Here is a 15,029-nt window from a genome sequence, read left to right on the forward strand (position 1 = left end):
GAAAACTAAATTTAGGGAGGAGGAAATGTTTTAATTACTGGACTTCTCTCATTAAAAAAATTTGCATTGGCATTATTCATTTCTTTCAAGTGATTGGTTTTCAAAAGGTATTCCTGCAAATCAGAATCCTTCAGCTAAACTTTGAAGCTTGTTGTATTGCCATGTCACAGATTTAGAGCAGTGATGCAAACCTTATGTTTTGAGAACCTGCTATATCCTGTGTACTTACAAACTATGGAAATGGTACAGGTAAATCATACAGCATTTTGAATCCAGTTCTATCCTTTGGACCTTTTTATACTTGATTTTTTTATTCACACAAGCTCTGTTTTATTGTTTAGTGCATAGGGCTTGCATAGCAAATTTTGTTATGGATAGAAAAGTCACTTAAGAGAGATTTGAAGCTGGGTTGTACTGTGAGTTGCCTCTGGAAAAAGAGAAAACATAGGTATCACAGATTCTTCTCACTGTTGTGTGAATCTCCTCCTCTCAGGCCTGTGATGGCAACAACATTAACTGCACGTATGGAGGATGAGGATTGAAAACTCTGTAAATGACTTCAAAGAAATGTGGCAGCTTTGCCTCTGTGGAGAGCTAGTTAGTGCTTTAGAGATAGATAGTTGTTTGTACTTGGGGAAATCAGACATTTAATTTTGGTACTGAAGACACTGTATGGTTTTCTTACCTGCAGACCAAAGGAAATCCCTTGAACAGGAGGCTGAGAAGGAATGTGTATCAAAATCCTTTCTCTTTGATGTGATGATAGTAAAACCTAAGGGCCCTCAAAGATTAAGCTTGCTGTAAAAACACCATAGGTCATTACAACTTGTCACTAATGTTTTCTCCAGAAATCTCAAAAGAAACCCCCAACCTGACCGAAAATAAACCCCCCAGTCAGCTAAACAAACAACCCTCTCCTTCCACCATGACAACAAAATAGTTCACTGTTCTAGCTTCCTTTGCTATTTTAAATTTGTTAATTTAAAGTATTCTTTAATATAAAATCTAAAAGGATTTTTTTTAATCAAAGACAGCTGTCTATGTTAGAAGGAATTACTGTTTTTTAACAACTCTCGGTTATATCCCATAGGACAGAAAGTGAAAAATACAATTCCTAAATTGTATTTTGTTCAAGGGATGAAATTACCTATTCAGACTTTACTCAGGCAGGGAGAATAGAAAAATTAATCTTGTGAAGAATGTGACACTGAATTGGCTACATCTCTTCAAGACTGTTCTGTACCTAATCTGAATGAAAGTCTCTCCAAAATATAGTGGTCTTTTAATATGTGTTGTTTCCTATGGAATCAATTAGAAAAGAATGGTCTGTTGCATCTTCTGTTATGCTTCCTTTTTAAAGTGTAATTATAGTCAGTAAAGTAATAGCCTTTTAATTGAGCACATCTGTATGATTTGAAGTACATGCGTCTTAGCGACTTCTAGAGGCTGTTGCTATTTACTCTTTGACCATATTGGCTCTGCAGAGATATTTCGGAGAGTTTTGGATTCTGTTCTACAGATTTGAGGGACATCAACTACTAATGAAGTCCCAACTGAGAATTTTTTGAGAGCATAATTTGATTTGACTGCCAGTTTGAATTTGCAAGGTCATAAGTTAGAAGCAAAACATTTTCTTTTGCAAATTCAGCATATTGGATCTGAAAAGTATCAAATGATAATAGGTTGTCATATTATAAACAACAGTAGTAGTTTTTTACTGTCATTAACCAAATACCTGCACTGTAATTCACAAAATGTGAATTTATTAGGTTAGAATTTTAAAGGGTCTTATCCTATCCATACATCCATACATCCTTGTAAGATGTTTTTTGCGGTGGATGCATTGCTATCAACAGAGAATGTGATACTTGGTTCCTGCTTTGGTTGGGGGGTGGGATGAACAAGTGCAAATGGTGTGGATCGTATCTAAAGAGGAATAATTCTAATTGTTTTATTGTAAGTGGTGGAGTCGTCAGAAGCTTAAGCACTTACTAGATTATAGGCATTTGAAAAGCTCAAAAGCTGCTTGTAGAAAACTCTTGGAATGTTTGATGGAGGTTGCAATAGAGTTGCCAAGGTTGGTTGTTTTTTTTTTTTTTTCAAACAGTAAAACATAATTTAGCATTATGTTTTAGAACTGGTAGATTTGACTCATTTGCAGCTGAGCTATTGGGGTTTCACTTGTAAATTCCTATCTTTAACTCTGCATGAAAGTGTTCTAAAACAAAATTTGCATGTAAATTCTTCCACTTTATAAGTGTGTAGCAAAATATAGTTGTTGTTAGCCATGAGTTTTGTTTTTATTCACTGATGTCTCAAAGTGGGTTCTAATGACTTGTCTATTTGACGAATGGATGAAATTTTATGTATTTATTTTTTTAAACTGAGCACTAAAGTAAAGACTCAGGTAGGTCTGTTTCTATTAGTTTTTATTTTAGGGTTAATATAGTGATGTTCTTTCTTTTCTGGTCCTGCCATATCCTGTGCTGAGCTGAAATTAGCGTGACACAATCAGAATATTGGTTGCAGTAGAGACCTTACACACAAATAACACGAAGTGACAACAGCTTTTAAAATGGACAGTGTTTTGAAGAAAACCCTGCCCCTCTCCCCAAATAATCTAGTAGCAAAAGTAGGAGGAAGTTACAGTCTCCCTGAAAGGTATTTGATGAAAGTGAAATGAGAAGGTTTGGTGGTGCTGCAGAGTAGACACTTGACTGTCATGCCAGCTGTATCTACCTGTTTCAGCCAGCAGTAATGCATATCCCTCTTGGCATATTACAAAAATATCCTACTTGGTATGCCAGTGAAATAAGGAACAAGAGGCCTTTGCTGCTTCATCCCAACATTCTGCAAGGATTTATAATCATCACTCTCTACTTCTTGGCAAGAGATGAGAAGGCAGCATTCAGAAATGAGCTTAATGTTATACTGAATGCTTCATTCAGGAGGCTAAAAATGATGAGTGTTGATACAACTATTAGTAATGACCTCCTTTTCAGGCCTGTAATGCTTTGAAGAATTGCCTTGAAGTTACCCTCCCACTGCAGCCTTTGAGCAGTAGTAGTGACTGGGAGGTCAAAAACCTCCTAAGAGAGGATTTTTGGTGTTTTGTTGTCTAATTCCCCTTTCATGAAATTAATAGTAGGTTGCGGCAGAAGAATCTCATGCGAAAGACTTGAGAGAGTCTGTATATATCCCGAACTGTGTAGTGAAGACCAGAGGATATTGCTGCACATCGTGGGTCCCTTGTGTTAGTTAAGAGACCCAAAGACATGTGTGGACATTGTGATCAAGTTAGACTACAGACACAAGTGTACATTTACAGTTGCATTTGTTCTTTAATGCTCTGAGCTTACCTGAATACCAGGCTGTGCTTCATTGGTATTGATTTCTGTTCTTCATATAAACTCTAAAGCCCTATGGTGCTTTGCTCTTTAGTGCTTTTCCTCCGACCTTTTGATTTTGCTCTTCCTCTGAAAGGACTATAGCATTAAATCTTGCAACTCAGTGGGGGGGGTTGTTGTTGAACAAAAAAAAATGTTAATCAAATGCAAACTATTGATTTGACTTTTTCATTGCTGATGTTTTTAAAACAGAGAAGAGAGATGAAGTGGTATATTATGACACTTACGAAAGTATGGAAGCCATGCTTGAAAAAGAAGATATGGCAACATCTGTACACTTGCAAAAAGAGGAGCTGCAAAAGTTACAACAAAAAATCCGCCAGCTGGAAGCAAGGCGTGGACGTATTTCAGCCAAGAAAGCCTACCTCAGAAATAAGAAGGTATTATTAAATTGCAAGTTTCTAGCATAATTAGCAAATTTAATAAAACTTCAAAAGATTTCATTTCAGGTACAACTTACAAGTCTCTCGAATTTTCGTGGATTATATTTACTGCTTACTAAAAAGTTGTTTTACAGAGTACCAAGTACAATAGCATGTATTATTAAATTGATATATTTAAGATTCAGTTTACCTTTTAGCTTTAAAGGATCCTTTAATCACTTAGAAGTCAACAAATAAACTTGTTTCTATTAACTAATCAAAATACTTTCATGTGGAAAGTACATGCTAGAATGCATGTTTTTACAGAGAGTAGTATTTGCAGAAGAGAATCAAGGGTGTTTTCTCACTATTTTCATTCTCTAACCTCATCCTTTTAAACATTTTTTTTTTTACCATTTTTTACCATTTCTGTAATTAGTTAAGATGGTTCAGATGTGCCACAATGTTTTCAGCCCCTCCTAGTCTTTTTTATTATTTCAAGTCATAGAGACTTAATTACATTAAAGTAGGTTGTTTATTAGTACAAAGAAGTATTGTATCGGAAATAGTGTGGCCAGTAGGACTAGGGAAGTGATCATCCCCCTGTACTTGGCACTAGTGAGGCTGCGCCTCAAATACTGTGTTCAATTTTGGGCCCCTCACTACAAGAAGGACATCAAGGTGCTGGAGCATGTCCAAAGAAGGGCAACGAAGCTGGTGAAGGGAACAAGTCTTATGAGGAGCAGCTGAGAGAACTGGGGTTGTTTAGTCTGGAGAAAAGGAGGCTGAGGGGAGACCTTATTGCTCTCTACAACTACCTGAAAGGAGGTTGTAGCGAGGTGGGGGTCAGTCTCTTTTCCCAAGTACCAGGTGATAGGACAAGAGGAAACAGCCTCAAGTTGCACCAGGGAAGGTTTAGATTGGATATTAGGAAAAATTTCTTCACTGAAAGGGCAGTCAGGCACTGGAACAGGCTGCCCAGGGAAGTGGTTGAGTCCCCATCCCTGGAGGTATTTAAAAGACGGGCAGATGTGCTTAGGGACATGGTTTAGTGGTGGACTTGGCAGTGCTAGGTTAACAGTTGGACTCGATGATCTTAAAGGTCTTTTCCAACCTAAATGATTCTATGAAAGTCAGCACCAAATATGTTTTGGTCCGCTTTAACCTCTTTCTTTACATGCTTAAAATATCTTGCATTATTGCTCATAATCAGAAAGATTTAAATATTGATGCCAAAGAGAAAATGTTTCAGAAAAGTGTGCCCCCCAAGTATTTATGAGAGTATATTTCTGTAATTTGCATATTAAAGTATGTTACATATTGTTTTTATTTCTTTAGTCTTGCCAACCTGTTAAAAAAAACCAAACCCAAAATAAAAAAAAACAGCCCAAACCTAACATATGGTCTTTCTTGTTACTTTAAATATTCTTTTCATCGAACTTAACACGTAAATAGATAATAAACTATAAAGGTAAATCAATAGCAGTATTACAAAAAGTCTTTCAGATTCTCTAATAATGTTCCAAAGTTATTGCTGTGTCTTTGAAATGTAGAAATTAAGTAGTTTGTACTTTTGCAGTTACAAATAAAATGGATTAACTTTTCCAGCTGTATTAAACTGTTTTCATCAGGGAGAAAAACCCTCAAACAAACATAAAATAATAGAATAGTTTGGGTTGGAAGGGACCTTTAAAGGTCATCTAGTCCAACCCCCCTGCAATGAGCAGGGACATCTACAACTAGATCAGGTTGCTCAGAGCCCCGTCCACCCTAACCTTGAATGTTTTCAGGGATGGGGCATCTACCACCTCTCTGGGCAACCTGTTCCAGTGTTTCACTACCCTCACAGTAAAGAATTTCTTCCTTATATCTAGTCTGAATATGCCCTCTTTTAGTTTAAAACCATTACCCCTTGTCCTATCACAACAGACCCTGCTAAAAAGTCTGTCCCCATCTTTCTTATAAGCCCCCTTTAAGTATTGAAAGGCCACAATAAGGTCTCTCCGGAGCCTTCTCTTCTCCAGGCTGAACAACCCCAGCTCTTTCAGCCTTTCCTCATAGGAGAGGTGTTCCATCCCTCTGATCATTTTTGTGGCCCTCCTCTGGACCTGCTCCAACAGGTCCATGTCCTTCCTGTGCTGAGGACCCCAGAGCTGGATGCAGTACTCCAGGTGGGGTCTCACCAGAGCGGAGTAGAGGGGCAGAACCACCTCCCTCGACCTGCTGGCCACGCTTCTTTTGATGCAGCCCAGGATACAGTTGGCTTTCTGGGCTGCGAGAGCATGTTGCCAACTCATGTCCAGCTTTTCATCCACCAGTACCCCCAAGTCCTTCTCCTCAGGGCTACTCTCAATCCCTTCATCCCCCAGCCTGTATTGATACCCGGGGTTGCCCCAACCCAGGTGCAGGACCTTGCACTTGGCCTTGTTGAACCTCATGAGGTTCACACGGGCCTACTTCTCGAGCTTGTCCAGGTCCCTCTGGATGGCATCCCGTCCCTCAGGCGTGTCAACTGCACCACTCAGCTGGTGTCATCTGCAAACTTGCTGAGGGTGCAGTCAATCCTGCTGTCTATGTCATTGATGAAGATATTGAACAGTACTGGCCCCAGTACGGACCCCTGAGGGACACCACTCGTCACTGATCTCCATCTGGACATTGAGCCATTGACCACTACCCTCTGGATGCGACCATCCAGCCAATTCCTTATCCACTGAACAGTCCACCCATCAAATCCCTATCCTTCCAATTTAGAGAGAAGGATGTTGTGGGGGACCGTGTCAAAGGCCTTACAGAAGTCTAGATAGATGACATCCATAGCTCTTCCCTCGTCCACTGATGCAGTCACTCCATCATAGAAGGCCACTAGGTTGGTCAGGCAGGACTTGCCCTTGGTGAAGCCGTGCTGGCTGTCTCGTATCACTTCCTTGTCCTCCATGTGCCTTAGCATAGCTTCTAGGAGGATCTGTTCCATGATCTTCCCAGGCACAGAGGTGAGGCTGACAGGTCGGTAGTTCCCAGGGTCCTCCTTTCTACCCTTTGTAAAAATGGGTGCAATGTTTCCCTTTTTCCAGTTGCCGGGGACTTCACCTGACTGCCATGGCTTTTCAAATATCACGGAGAGTGGCTTGGCAACTACATCAGCCAATTCCCTCAGGACTCGGGGATGCATCTCATCAGGACCCATAGACTTCTGTATGTTCAGGTTCCTCAGGTGGTCGCGAACCTGATCTTCTCTTACAGTGGGAGGGACTTTGCTCCCCCAGTCCCTGCCTTGAGGTCCATCCACTTGAGAGGTGTAGGAAGAGAGATTGCCATTGAAGACTGAGGCAAAAAAAGTCATTGTGTACCTCAGCCTTCTCCGTGTCTGTTGTTACCAGTTTGCCAGTTTTGCTCGTCGGGGGGGTACGCTTTCTTTGACCTTCTAAACCTAGCAGAGTTTATATATATATAGATATACACACACATCCCCCCTTCTGATGAAGCTGGGACAGTATTTCTACAGAAACTTGTGCTCTTGTTGGAGCATTACCTATATACAGTAGCAAAATTGATGGTCTTACTGTTTAGAAACATTCAAGATAGCATGGTATTTCTTTCCTATACAGGAACCCTGATAACAGTATGTCCATAGCTTTTAGGAGAACGAAGCTTTTTCTGCAGTTCCCAGTATCCAAAATTGTGGTCTTTTTTATTCCTCACCTCCTTGTTTTCTGTGTCTTTCTGCCACTACTCTAGTATCTTGCTTGATGGCTGATTACTCCATCAGCTGCCCCAAGCAATGCTTGCGACAGCAAAGCTCCTGTCTGGCTCCACCCAGTTAGTCAAGCTGTCTGATGCCTGGAAAGCCCATCACTTTGGTGTTTTTCTAGCTGCAATCAAGTTCCAAACTGTTTCCTAACACTGCCTTCTCTTACACAGTCATGAGTCCTGTTTCTAACTGCACATCTGACCTTGTTTTAGTTCTGTCTGGTGCTTGTACCAGGCCTAATTTTATTGCCCATACTGTCTGATTTCCTGGCCCTCAGTATTGTCCTATGAGCTTGTCTGTCTCGTTGCTAATATAAATTTCTGCACATGCCTTTTCTTTGCAACTGATACGTAATTCGGTTCTTTTTATATAATCCATGTTAACTTTGAGTGTCATGTTTCTTCCTGTCATCTATTGTAACATGTCCTGTTTTCTTTTTAACCTGTTCTTATTCACAGGCAATGTAATAAATGCTTGTTTTTAAAGCAGATGTTACAGACGTGAACTTGGTATAATAAGTGAACCTGCTTGTGCATGCATAAAATTGTAACAACTTTATTAATGTTTGTGCTTGCAAATTGTACATGCAAAAGATGAACTGACATTTGTAAATGGGAAGCTGCCTAGTTGCCTAAACAGAAATACATAGTATATGTGAGAGTTAGTTATTATCCATGTATACAAATACATGGAGTTGCACAACGGTTTTATGAAGTGTTTGACAAATTGGTATTTTTTGCCACTTTTGTACTGGTATTTTAGAATAAACTTTTCAAGCAGCTGTTACTTGTGTATATTCTTTTGACAGTTAAAAGTAATAGGTTTGGGTTTGTTTGTTTTGTTTCCATTTTATTGTTTTATTGTAAGTTAAATTAGCTTGGTTAAAGTAGCTTGTCTGAGATGGGCTTTGTTATTTTTAGTTTTCTAATTCTTAGTGCCATTTGCTAATGTGACATTATACACTGTAAATTGATATTTGAAATTTATATTTTATAGATAACATTTTATGTTTCTACAGGAGATCTGTATTGCAAAACATAATGAAAAGATCCAACAACATCACCAGAGTGAGGAGGAATACAAAATGTACCATACTGTTCAGCTAGTAAGTTTGAGTTTCCTGCTGTTGAGTTTAGCCTTTAGTTAATAGCTTGCATTCCTCATTATACATTAATTAGTAGAACATTCGGAGTGATAGCTATTTTAAAAAGATGGTGTGTATCCTTGACCTTTGGACCATGGATTTCTGTATCATATTATGCTGGTAAGGGGGAGTATATAGCTGTGTTAGGATGACATTAAACCCAAGCAAATAAAACAGTTCATTAATACTAGGTTCACAGTCTAAGTGATTACTGCTAGGGTTAGGCTACATGCAGTTTGTTATCATGTGCACATAGATGATTCCGGACATCTGAGTACAGTGTCAGATATGCTGAAATGAGTAAAGAAACCATACACATTTATTCTTGAATCTTAATAAACTTGTTCGTTATTTTTTTCTCTACAAAAGAAATCACTTGAATTGTGTTGTATAAAGTATGTAGTTCTAACTGTATGCTCCACGATTCTCTGCACAGTCTCATCGCAGAGAATAGGCTAGCTAGTCTGACTGTTGTGTTAGACTTTATCTAGTGATAATTAGACTTTATTTAGTGATAGACTTTATCTTAAAGAATATTCAAATACTGGGCTAGGTCTTGGGAGCTGATATAGTATCAATATTTAATAAAGATCACCGACAAAGATGCATTGAAATCCAAGTCTCTTTAATTCAGGCTTCAATTAGATTAGCAAAAGTGATTCTGTTTCATCCTTATACATTTTTAACATTGATACATTTGTCCAGGAAGTCAGCTGCATAATTTATTTTATGAAAAGGCTACTTGTGAAAGACCGCACGTATTGGCGTACTCTTTCAGGAAGTTAGAAAAATAGATTTATTTTTTTTTTCAGTTCTTACAATAAGGTAAAGGAATTTGCTATGTGGATTGCAGTCCATTTATTGCTCTTAAAAATAAGATGACAAAACCAAAGGACTTTTTTGTCTCTGAAACACTACAGGGCTTTTTCATTGTTTACTTCATGGAGTTGCCCGTTTGCACTTTATAAAGAACCTTATGCTAATTTTTTTGTCTTTTTTTCTGTTAATAATTTGACTGAAAATTTCTATTATTGTAAAATAGGTTTTCAGCCACTGGTTTTCATGAAGAATTTTGAAAAGATAACCTCAAACATGTCAAAACCTGAAACCAAATAAGAATTGCAATTTCACTATTCTTATTTAAAAACAAAAAAAACCCCCAACAACCCCCAAACCAAAACACCCCACTCCTCCCCCCCTCAACAACCAAACCCAAACCAAACAAAAAACCCCCTGGAGTTTGAGACTGCTTCAGGAAAAGTTTGACTTGACTGCATATGAAACATGCAGGTGTGGTGGTAGGAGAACTATCCTTTCTTCTTGCTATAATCTTTTCTTTATGCTTGTTTTAATTTCTTTGCTCCATTGCTCAGTTATTTTCACTACATGCTTCTAGTCCTCTTCTCCTTTTCCTGTTTCATGTCTTTACCATTTTTCAGACATGTCCTTCTCTTCCTCTCCCTACCGCATCTATACTTATCTCCCTTGAAATCACAGGAGTTGGCCCTTTATAAAGGACATCATTTTTTTAATGATCATCATCATCATCTTTTAAAAGTAATACTTAATGCTGTGAGTCTTTTAAGAATTAAAGCTGCTGTTTCTGCTCAGGAGGTTTTCTTTATAGTCACCTGTTCTATCACTTTTCCTGATAACTTCTGAACTTATGCATACAGTAACTTTTGCCATCTGATAACTAGTGTCCACTTTCAATAAATTTCACTGAAGTGTAGTGTTTTGTTTCAAAGATGTAGTAACTTTGCTTAAGCTTTGTGAAAATGGACGACTATTTAAAGGAGGTGGATCCAAATGTGTGTTTTCACTGAGGTAAGATCCCCAAACAAGAAAAAATACAACTGTCTTAGCTGCAAAGAGGAGCTTCAAACCTTTATTTAAAGATTACAGAAAATCAAGCTGGATTAAATAATGACAGCTTAAGTTAATTAAATACAAAACTTCAGTTTACTAGTGTAAATAATAATGAAAATGTTTAATTAATTTGCTCAGTATTGGCTTCAAAACTTTGCGGCACTGAGTTCTGATTTCTTGCACTGTAAAAATTTTAATATGACTTGTTTTAAATGTGTAACCTTGCAATTTGAGCTGTCATTTTGTTTTTGGAATGAGAGAAAATGGATACTGGTTTGCTGTCTGGCTAATTTATACAATTTTAAATTTATGGGATTTTTTTTCAGTATAATATTCTGTTACGTCTCTAGTTATTTATCATCTTTCCAGGTAAAAAGTTCCAGTCAAGTGCTCCAGTTCCAGATTGAAATCTTTCTTTATTGAACTTTGCATTTCTTCAAGGTTATAAAACATGAAATGCATAATATTTTTTTAAGGAGAAGACAAAGGCAAAGTTTTGAAGGCCAGAAACATGTTTATTTGAAAAGTAGATTGTTAGGTAATTCCTAACAATTAGTAGAAGAGTTATTTTAATTCAATTTTTTTTATGATGCTAACCATAGCATTGGATGTAATATTCACACGTTTTCCATATATTTTCTCAGAAGCGAGATCAACTACAAGATGAAGAGGAAAGAGCGAGCTCCTGGGTTAGTCAGGAACGACAGAAAACACTGGATAGACTTCGCACGTTTAAACAGGTAACGAACAACTCTTCTTCTGTTTCCACCAATTTCTTTTGCAAAAGAAATTTTCACTCATTCCAGGACTATACTATGCTATTAGCTATCCTCTGTCATTTTATAGTTAACTGTTCTTTGGAAAATTTACAACAAAATATGGCATTGGTGGTAGCGTTCCCAGTGCCATAATAAGCTTCTGTTCACTGTCACATCTACACATTGTGACAAGACACATAGCAAACTTTCCAAAAAAAAGTATAATCTAAATGGTATTTCCCACAAAGACCATTATCATCTCACATACCCCAACTACCACTGATTGCAATAACACCTGCCAATACCTGCCCCTTCCTATTACAATGTAAGTATCAGAAAATGGACAGAAGATGGAATGAAGGGGAGAGAATAAGGAGAGGGATGAAAGTGCAAGAAAACAGAGACTGTATTAATTGGTGAAGACCTTTGTTTTGTTTTGCTGAATACATAAAAAAATATAGGTATGAGAAGTTTCTTTACTGGAAAGCTGTCTTGCTTAGCAGTACACTCTTCACATCCTTATTGTTTACAAGGCTTTTGAATTGCATAGCTTTTGTAAATTAAAGCAAATTTACTTATTTTAACCAACACCTGTTAATGAACTGACTTTATGTATGAGCACATTTATATTGATATGATCTCTATTGCTTTACGCCTGCCACAATCATCTAAAATGTTTTAGACCTGCATTTCAGAAGCAGTTTTTACTTTTGCGTAAAAATGGCTATGGATGAAGCTAACTTGAAAAGACAGATATTGAAGCAGCAAATTTAAGAACTAAATTAAAAACACTTTGGAAATTCTCAAAATGTTTGATATTTTCAAGAGATACCTTTTTAAGCAGTACGATTCACATCTAAGGCCAGCACATTAGGTCAGAGAGGACTTTGCTGCAGAGCACGCCACTGACCAGTTTTAGAAAAGGGAAGCAAAGAGCGAATTTTGAATTTTACTTTTCAGAAAAAAGTTTCAAATGTACAATCTGGTTCTTAGTGAAATCCTAACTTTAACCTATGTGTATCCCTGACTAGACAGGCTTAACCAAGAATAAAAATTAAGAAAACAGATCGTTTTTGCATAAAGGTGAGGATATATTTGCTTTGTTTTTATGCCCAGAGCAAAACGAATGAAAATAGCAGATGAATTCTACTTGTCAGAAAGGCAAACCCTAATGACTAGTACTTAGTATCTAAAATAGTGTGTTGCATGTACTTATCTAAATGTAAATAACTTCTTCACTTTAGCGGTACCCTGGGCAAGTAATACTTAAATCAACCAGACTACGACTGGCTCATGCAAGAAGAAAATGTGCAGCCAGCTCAGCGTCCTGTGTAGATCAGCCTCAATCTTTGCCAGCAACCATACAAATCCAAGAGAAAAGTGAAGAGGTGGAATTGGAAAATGCAGTTCAGCCTTTGCAAGTGCAGGAATCCACAAGCTTAGAACAACTTCAAGATATCTCATTACCTCCCAATGGTGTTACCTCTGAACTGCGTCATGTTAGTACTTCTCCACTCACCAGTAATGAGCTTCAACCAGAGACTGTTACTGTAGTACCACTTCCACCCCCTTTGCCTCCACCACCTCCTCCTCCTCCACTTCCACATTTGTCCTCCAAGGAAGATGACATCAAATCCTCAGAGAAAAGCGACAGCTTTGTTAAACATCAGAGTGAGGAGAAGGGAATCCAGCACTCTTCCAGTGTCCCAACAGCACATCTGTTTGACAGCAGTCAGCTAGTCAGTGCCAAGAAGAAGCTTAAGAAGACCGGTGATCTAGAGGGTTTACACAGGAGAAGAGGTAATGTTTTAATTTCTGTGTATTTAATTGTAATACATATCAATTCCTCTTTTGAATTGCTATATAGAGAAGTGTATCTGTGATTTATTTATAATTATTAATGGGAAAGTTGTTAAATCTTTTTCAGTTGACAAGTGTTGGCAACTCAAACAAATGTTAGGACCTGTATGACAGGGTGGAGTATACTTATTCAGTTAAACAGAAAACACTTGTGAAACTGATCCTATGATATACCACGTTAGACTAGCTGGAAAATGGAGCTAAATGTTGCCTAAAAGACTCTTTGTTTGTATCTTGTTTACAGCTAGCACTGCAAATATTGTATGCTTCACCTGAGGGGACAGTGTGGTTTTTTTTAAATAACAATTTTACATAATTTATGACTTAGTAAAATGAATACTTGTCTTGGGACATAGGAAACCTTGAGAATGCTTTCTTCAAGGTTTCTTCAAATTTTCATACAAAAATCCAGAAACTCTCAAGTCCCCCTGAGAGCCGGGTAAGAATATATACATTTAACTACAATTGAGAATTAAATCTATAATCATTTGGCAAAGCAGGTTAATAAATAGTTAAAAGATCAAAAACTTCTTTGGAAACTGAGGCAAGTGAATAGAGCACAGGGCTGAGCTGGGAGATGTTACAACTTCACCGTGATTCTGTGCTACTTGTTTTTAACTGTTTATCCTTTATCATATATATAAAATGAGGAGAATGGCAGCCATGTTTGAACAAAATAATCTTGATGTTTCAATGAAACATGCTATATTAGAGCAAAGCTTTTATTTGAAAATCAGAGATGGGATTTTCAGAAGCACTCAGCTGAACTGTTTTACTGGAAGTCACTGAGAAAAAGTACCTCAGGTGGGCCTTGGTTCACACTACTGTAATATGGTTGTAATAACCTTTTAATAAAGGTTCTATCTGGCTCTGTCAGTTACAACTACAGAAAACATCTCTCAATTGGCATTTTCCCTCATCCAGATAAAATTAGAACTGTTTTTGTCTATCAGGCAGAAACAAGGAGTGTTTCTTCTAGAATTATCTTTAAATGACTGAAAAAAACTTGAAGCAACTGAATAGTTATAGAATTTTTAAGCTCTTACGAGTCTTGCAAGTCGCAGGTACAGTGTCTGTCGTGGTTTAACCCCAGCCAGCAACTAAGCACCACGCAGCCAATTGCTCACTCCCCACCGGTGGGATGGGGGAGAGAATCAGAAGGATAAAAGGGAGAAGACTCATGGGTTGAGATAAGAACAGTTTAATAACTGAAGTAAAATAAAATAGAACAGTTAAATAGGCAAAGCAAAAACCGTGCACGCAAACAAAGCAAAGCAAGGAATTCATTCACTACTTCCTATGGGCAGGCAGGTGTTCAGCCATCCCCAGGAAAGCAGGGCTCCATCACGTGTAACGATTACTCGGGAAGACAAACGCCATCACACCGAATATCTCTCCCCTCCTCCTTCTTCCCCCAGCTTATATACTGAGCATGACGTCACATGGTATGGAATAGCCCTTTGGCCAGTCTGGGTCAGCTGTCCTGGCTGTGCTCCCTCCCAGCTTCTTGTGCACCCGGCAGAGCAGGGGAAGCTGAAAAGTCCTTGACCAGTGTGAGTGCCACTTAGCACCTATTTAGCAACAGCTTAGCACTACTTAGCAAGAACCAAAGCATCAGTGTATTATCGACATTGTTCTCATCCTAAACCCAAAACACAGCCCCATACCGGCTACCAAGACCAAAATTAACTCTATCCCAGCTGAAACCAGGACAGTGTCTTAAGTTCATTATCGATTTTGATGCTGCTGAACTCCATGTTTATTTTTCTGTAGTCCTATTGTTTATTTTTGATACCCATTTTATTTTTCAGTTTTATATAAAACATGTATTGTATGTGCAATTTGATTATACATCATAAAATGACAAATATAAAATCA

The 15,029-nt window shown here is 37.9% G+C and overlaps 1 protein-coding gene across 2 annotated transcripts in view; it reads left to right on the plus strand.

Moving 5' to 3' along the window:
- Positions 1-15,029, plus strand: part of LOC148055156 (junction-mediating and -regulatory protein-like) — a 92,049-nt gene that overhangs the window by 65,999 nt on the left and 11,021 nt on the right. For both annotated transcript variants that reach the window (XR_015705877.1, XM_087762626.1), the window contains exons 6-9: positions 3,600-3,787; positions 8,539-8,625; positions 11,178-11,273; positions 12,536-13,091. Coding sequence is in view for 1 of the 2 variants with exons in the window: in XM_087762626.1 (XP_087618752.1) it covers positions 3,600-3,787; positions 8,539-8,625; positions 11,178-11,273; positions 12,536-13,091 (927 nt within the window). In the remaining variant the exon portion in view is untranslated. The remainder of the gene's footprint in view (positions 1-3,599; positions 3,788-8,538; positions 8,626-11,177; positions 11,274-12,535; positions 13,092-15,029) is intronic.

The sequence above is a fragment of the Nipponia nippon genome, unplaced genomic scaffold, assembly GCF_047370975.1.
Source record: "Nipponia nippon isolate SJK-2023a ecotype South Korea unplaced genomic scaffold, ASM4737097v1 scaffold_26, whole genome shotgun sequence".
NCBI lineage: Eukaryota > Metazoa > Chordata > Aves > Pelecaniformes > Threskiornithidae > Nipponia > Nipponia nippon.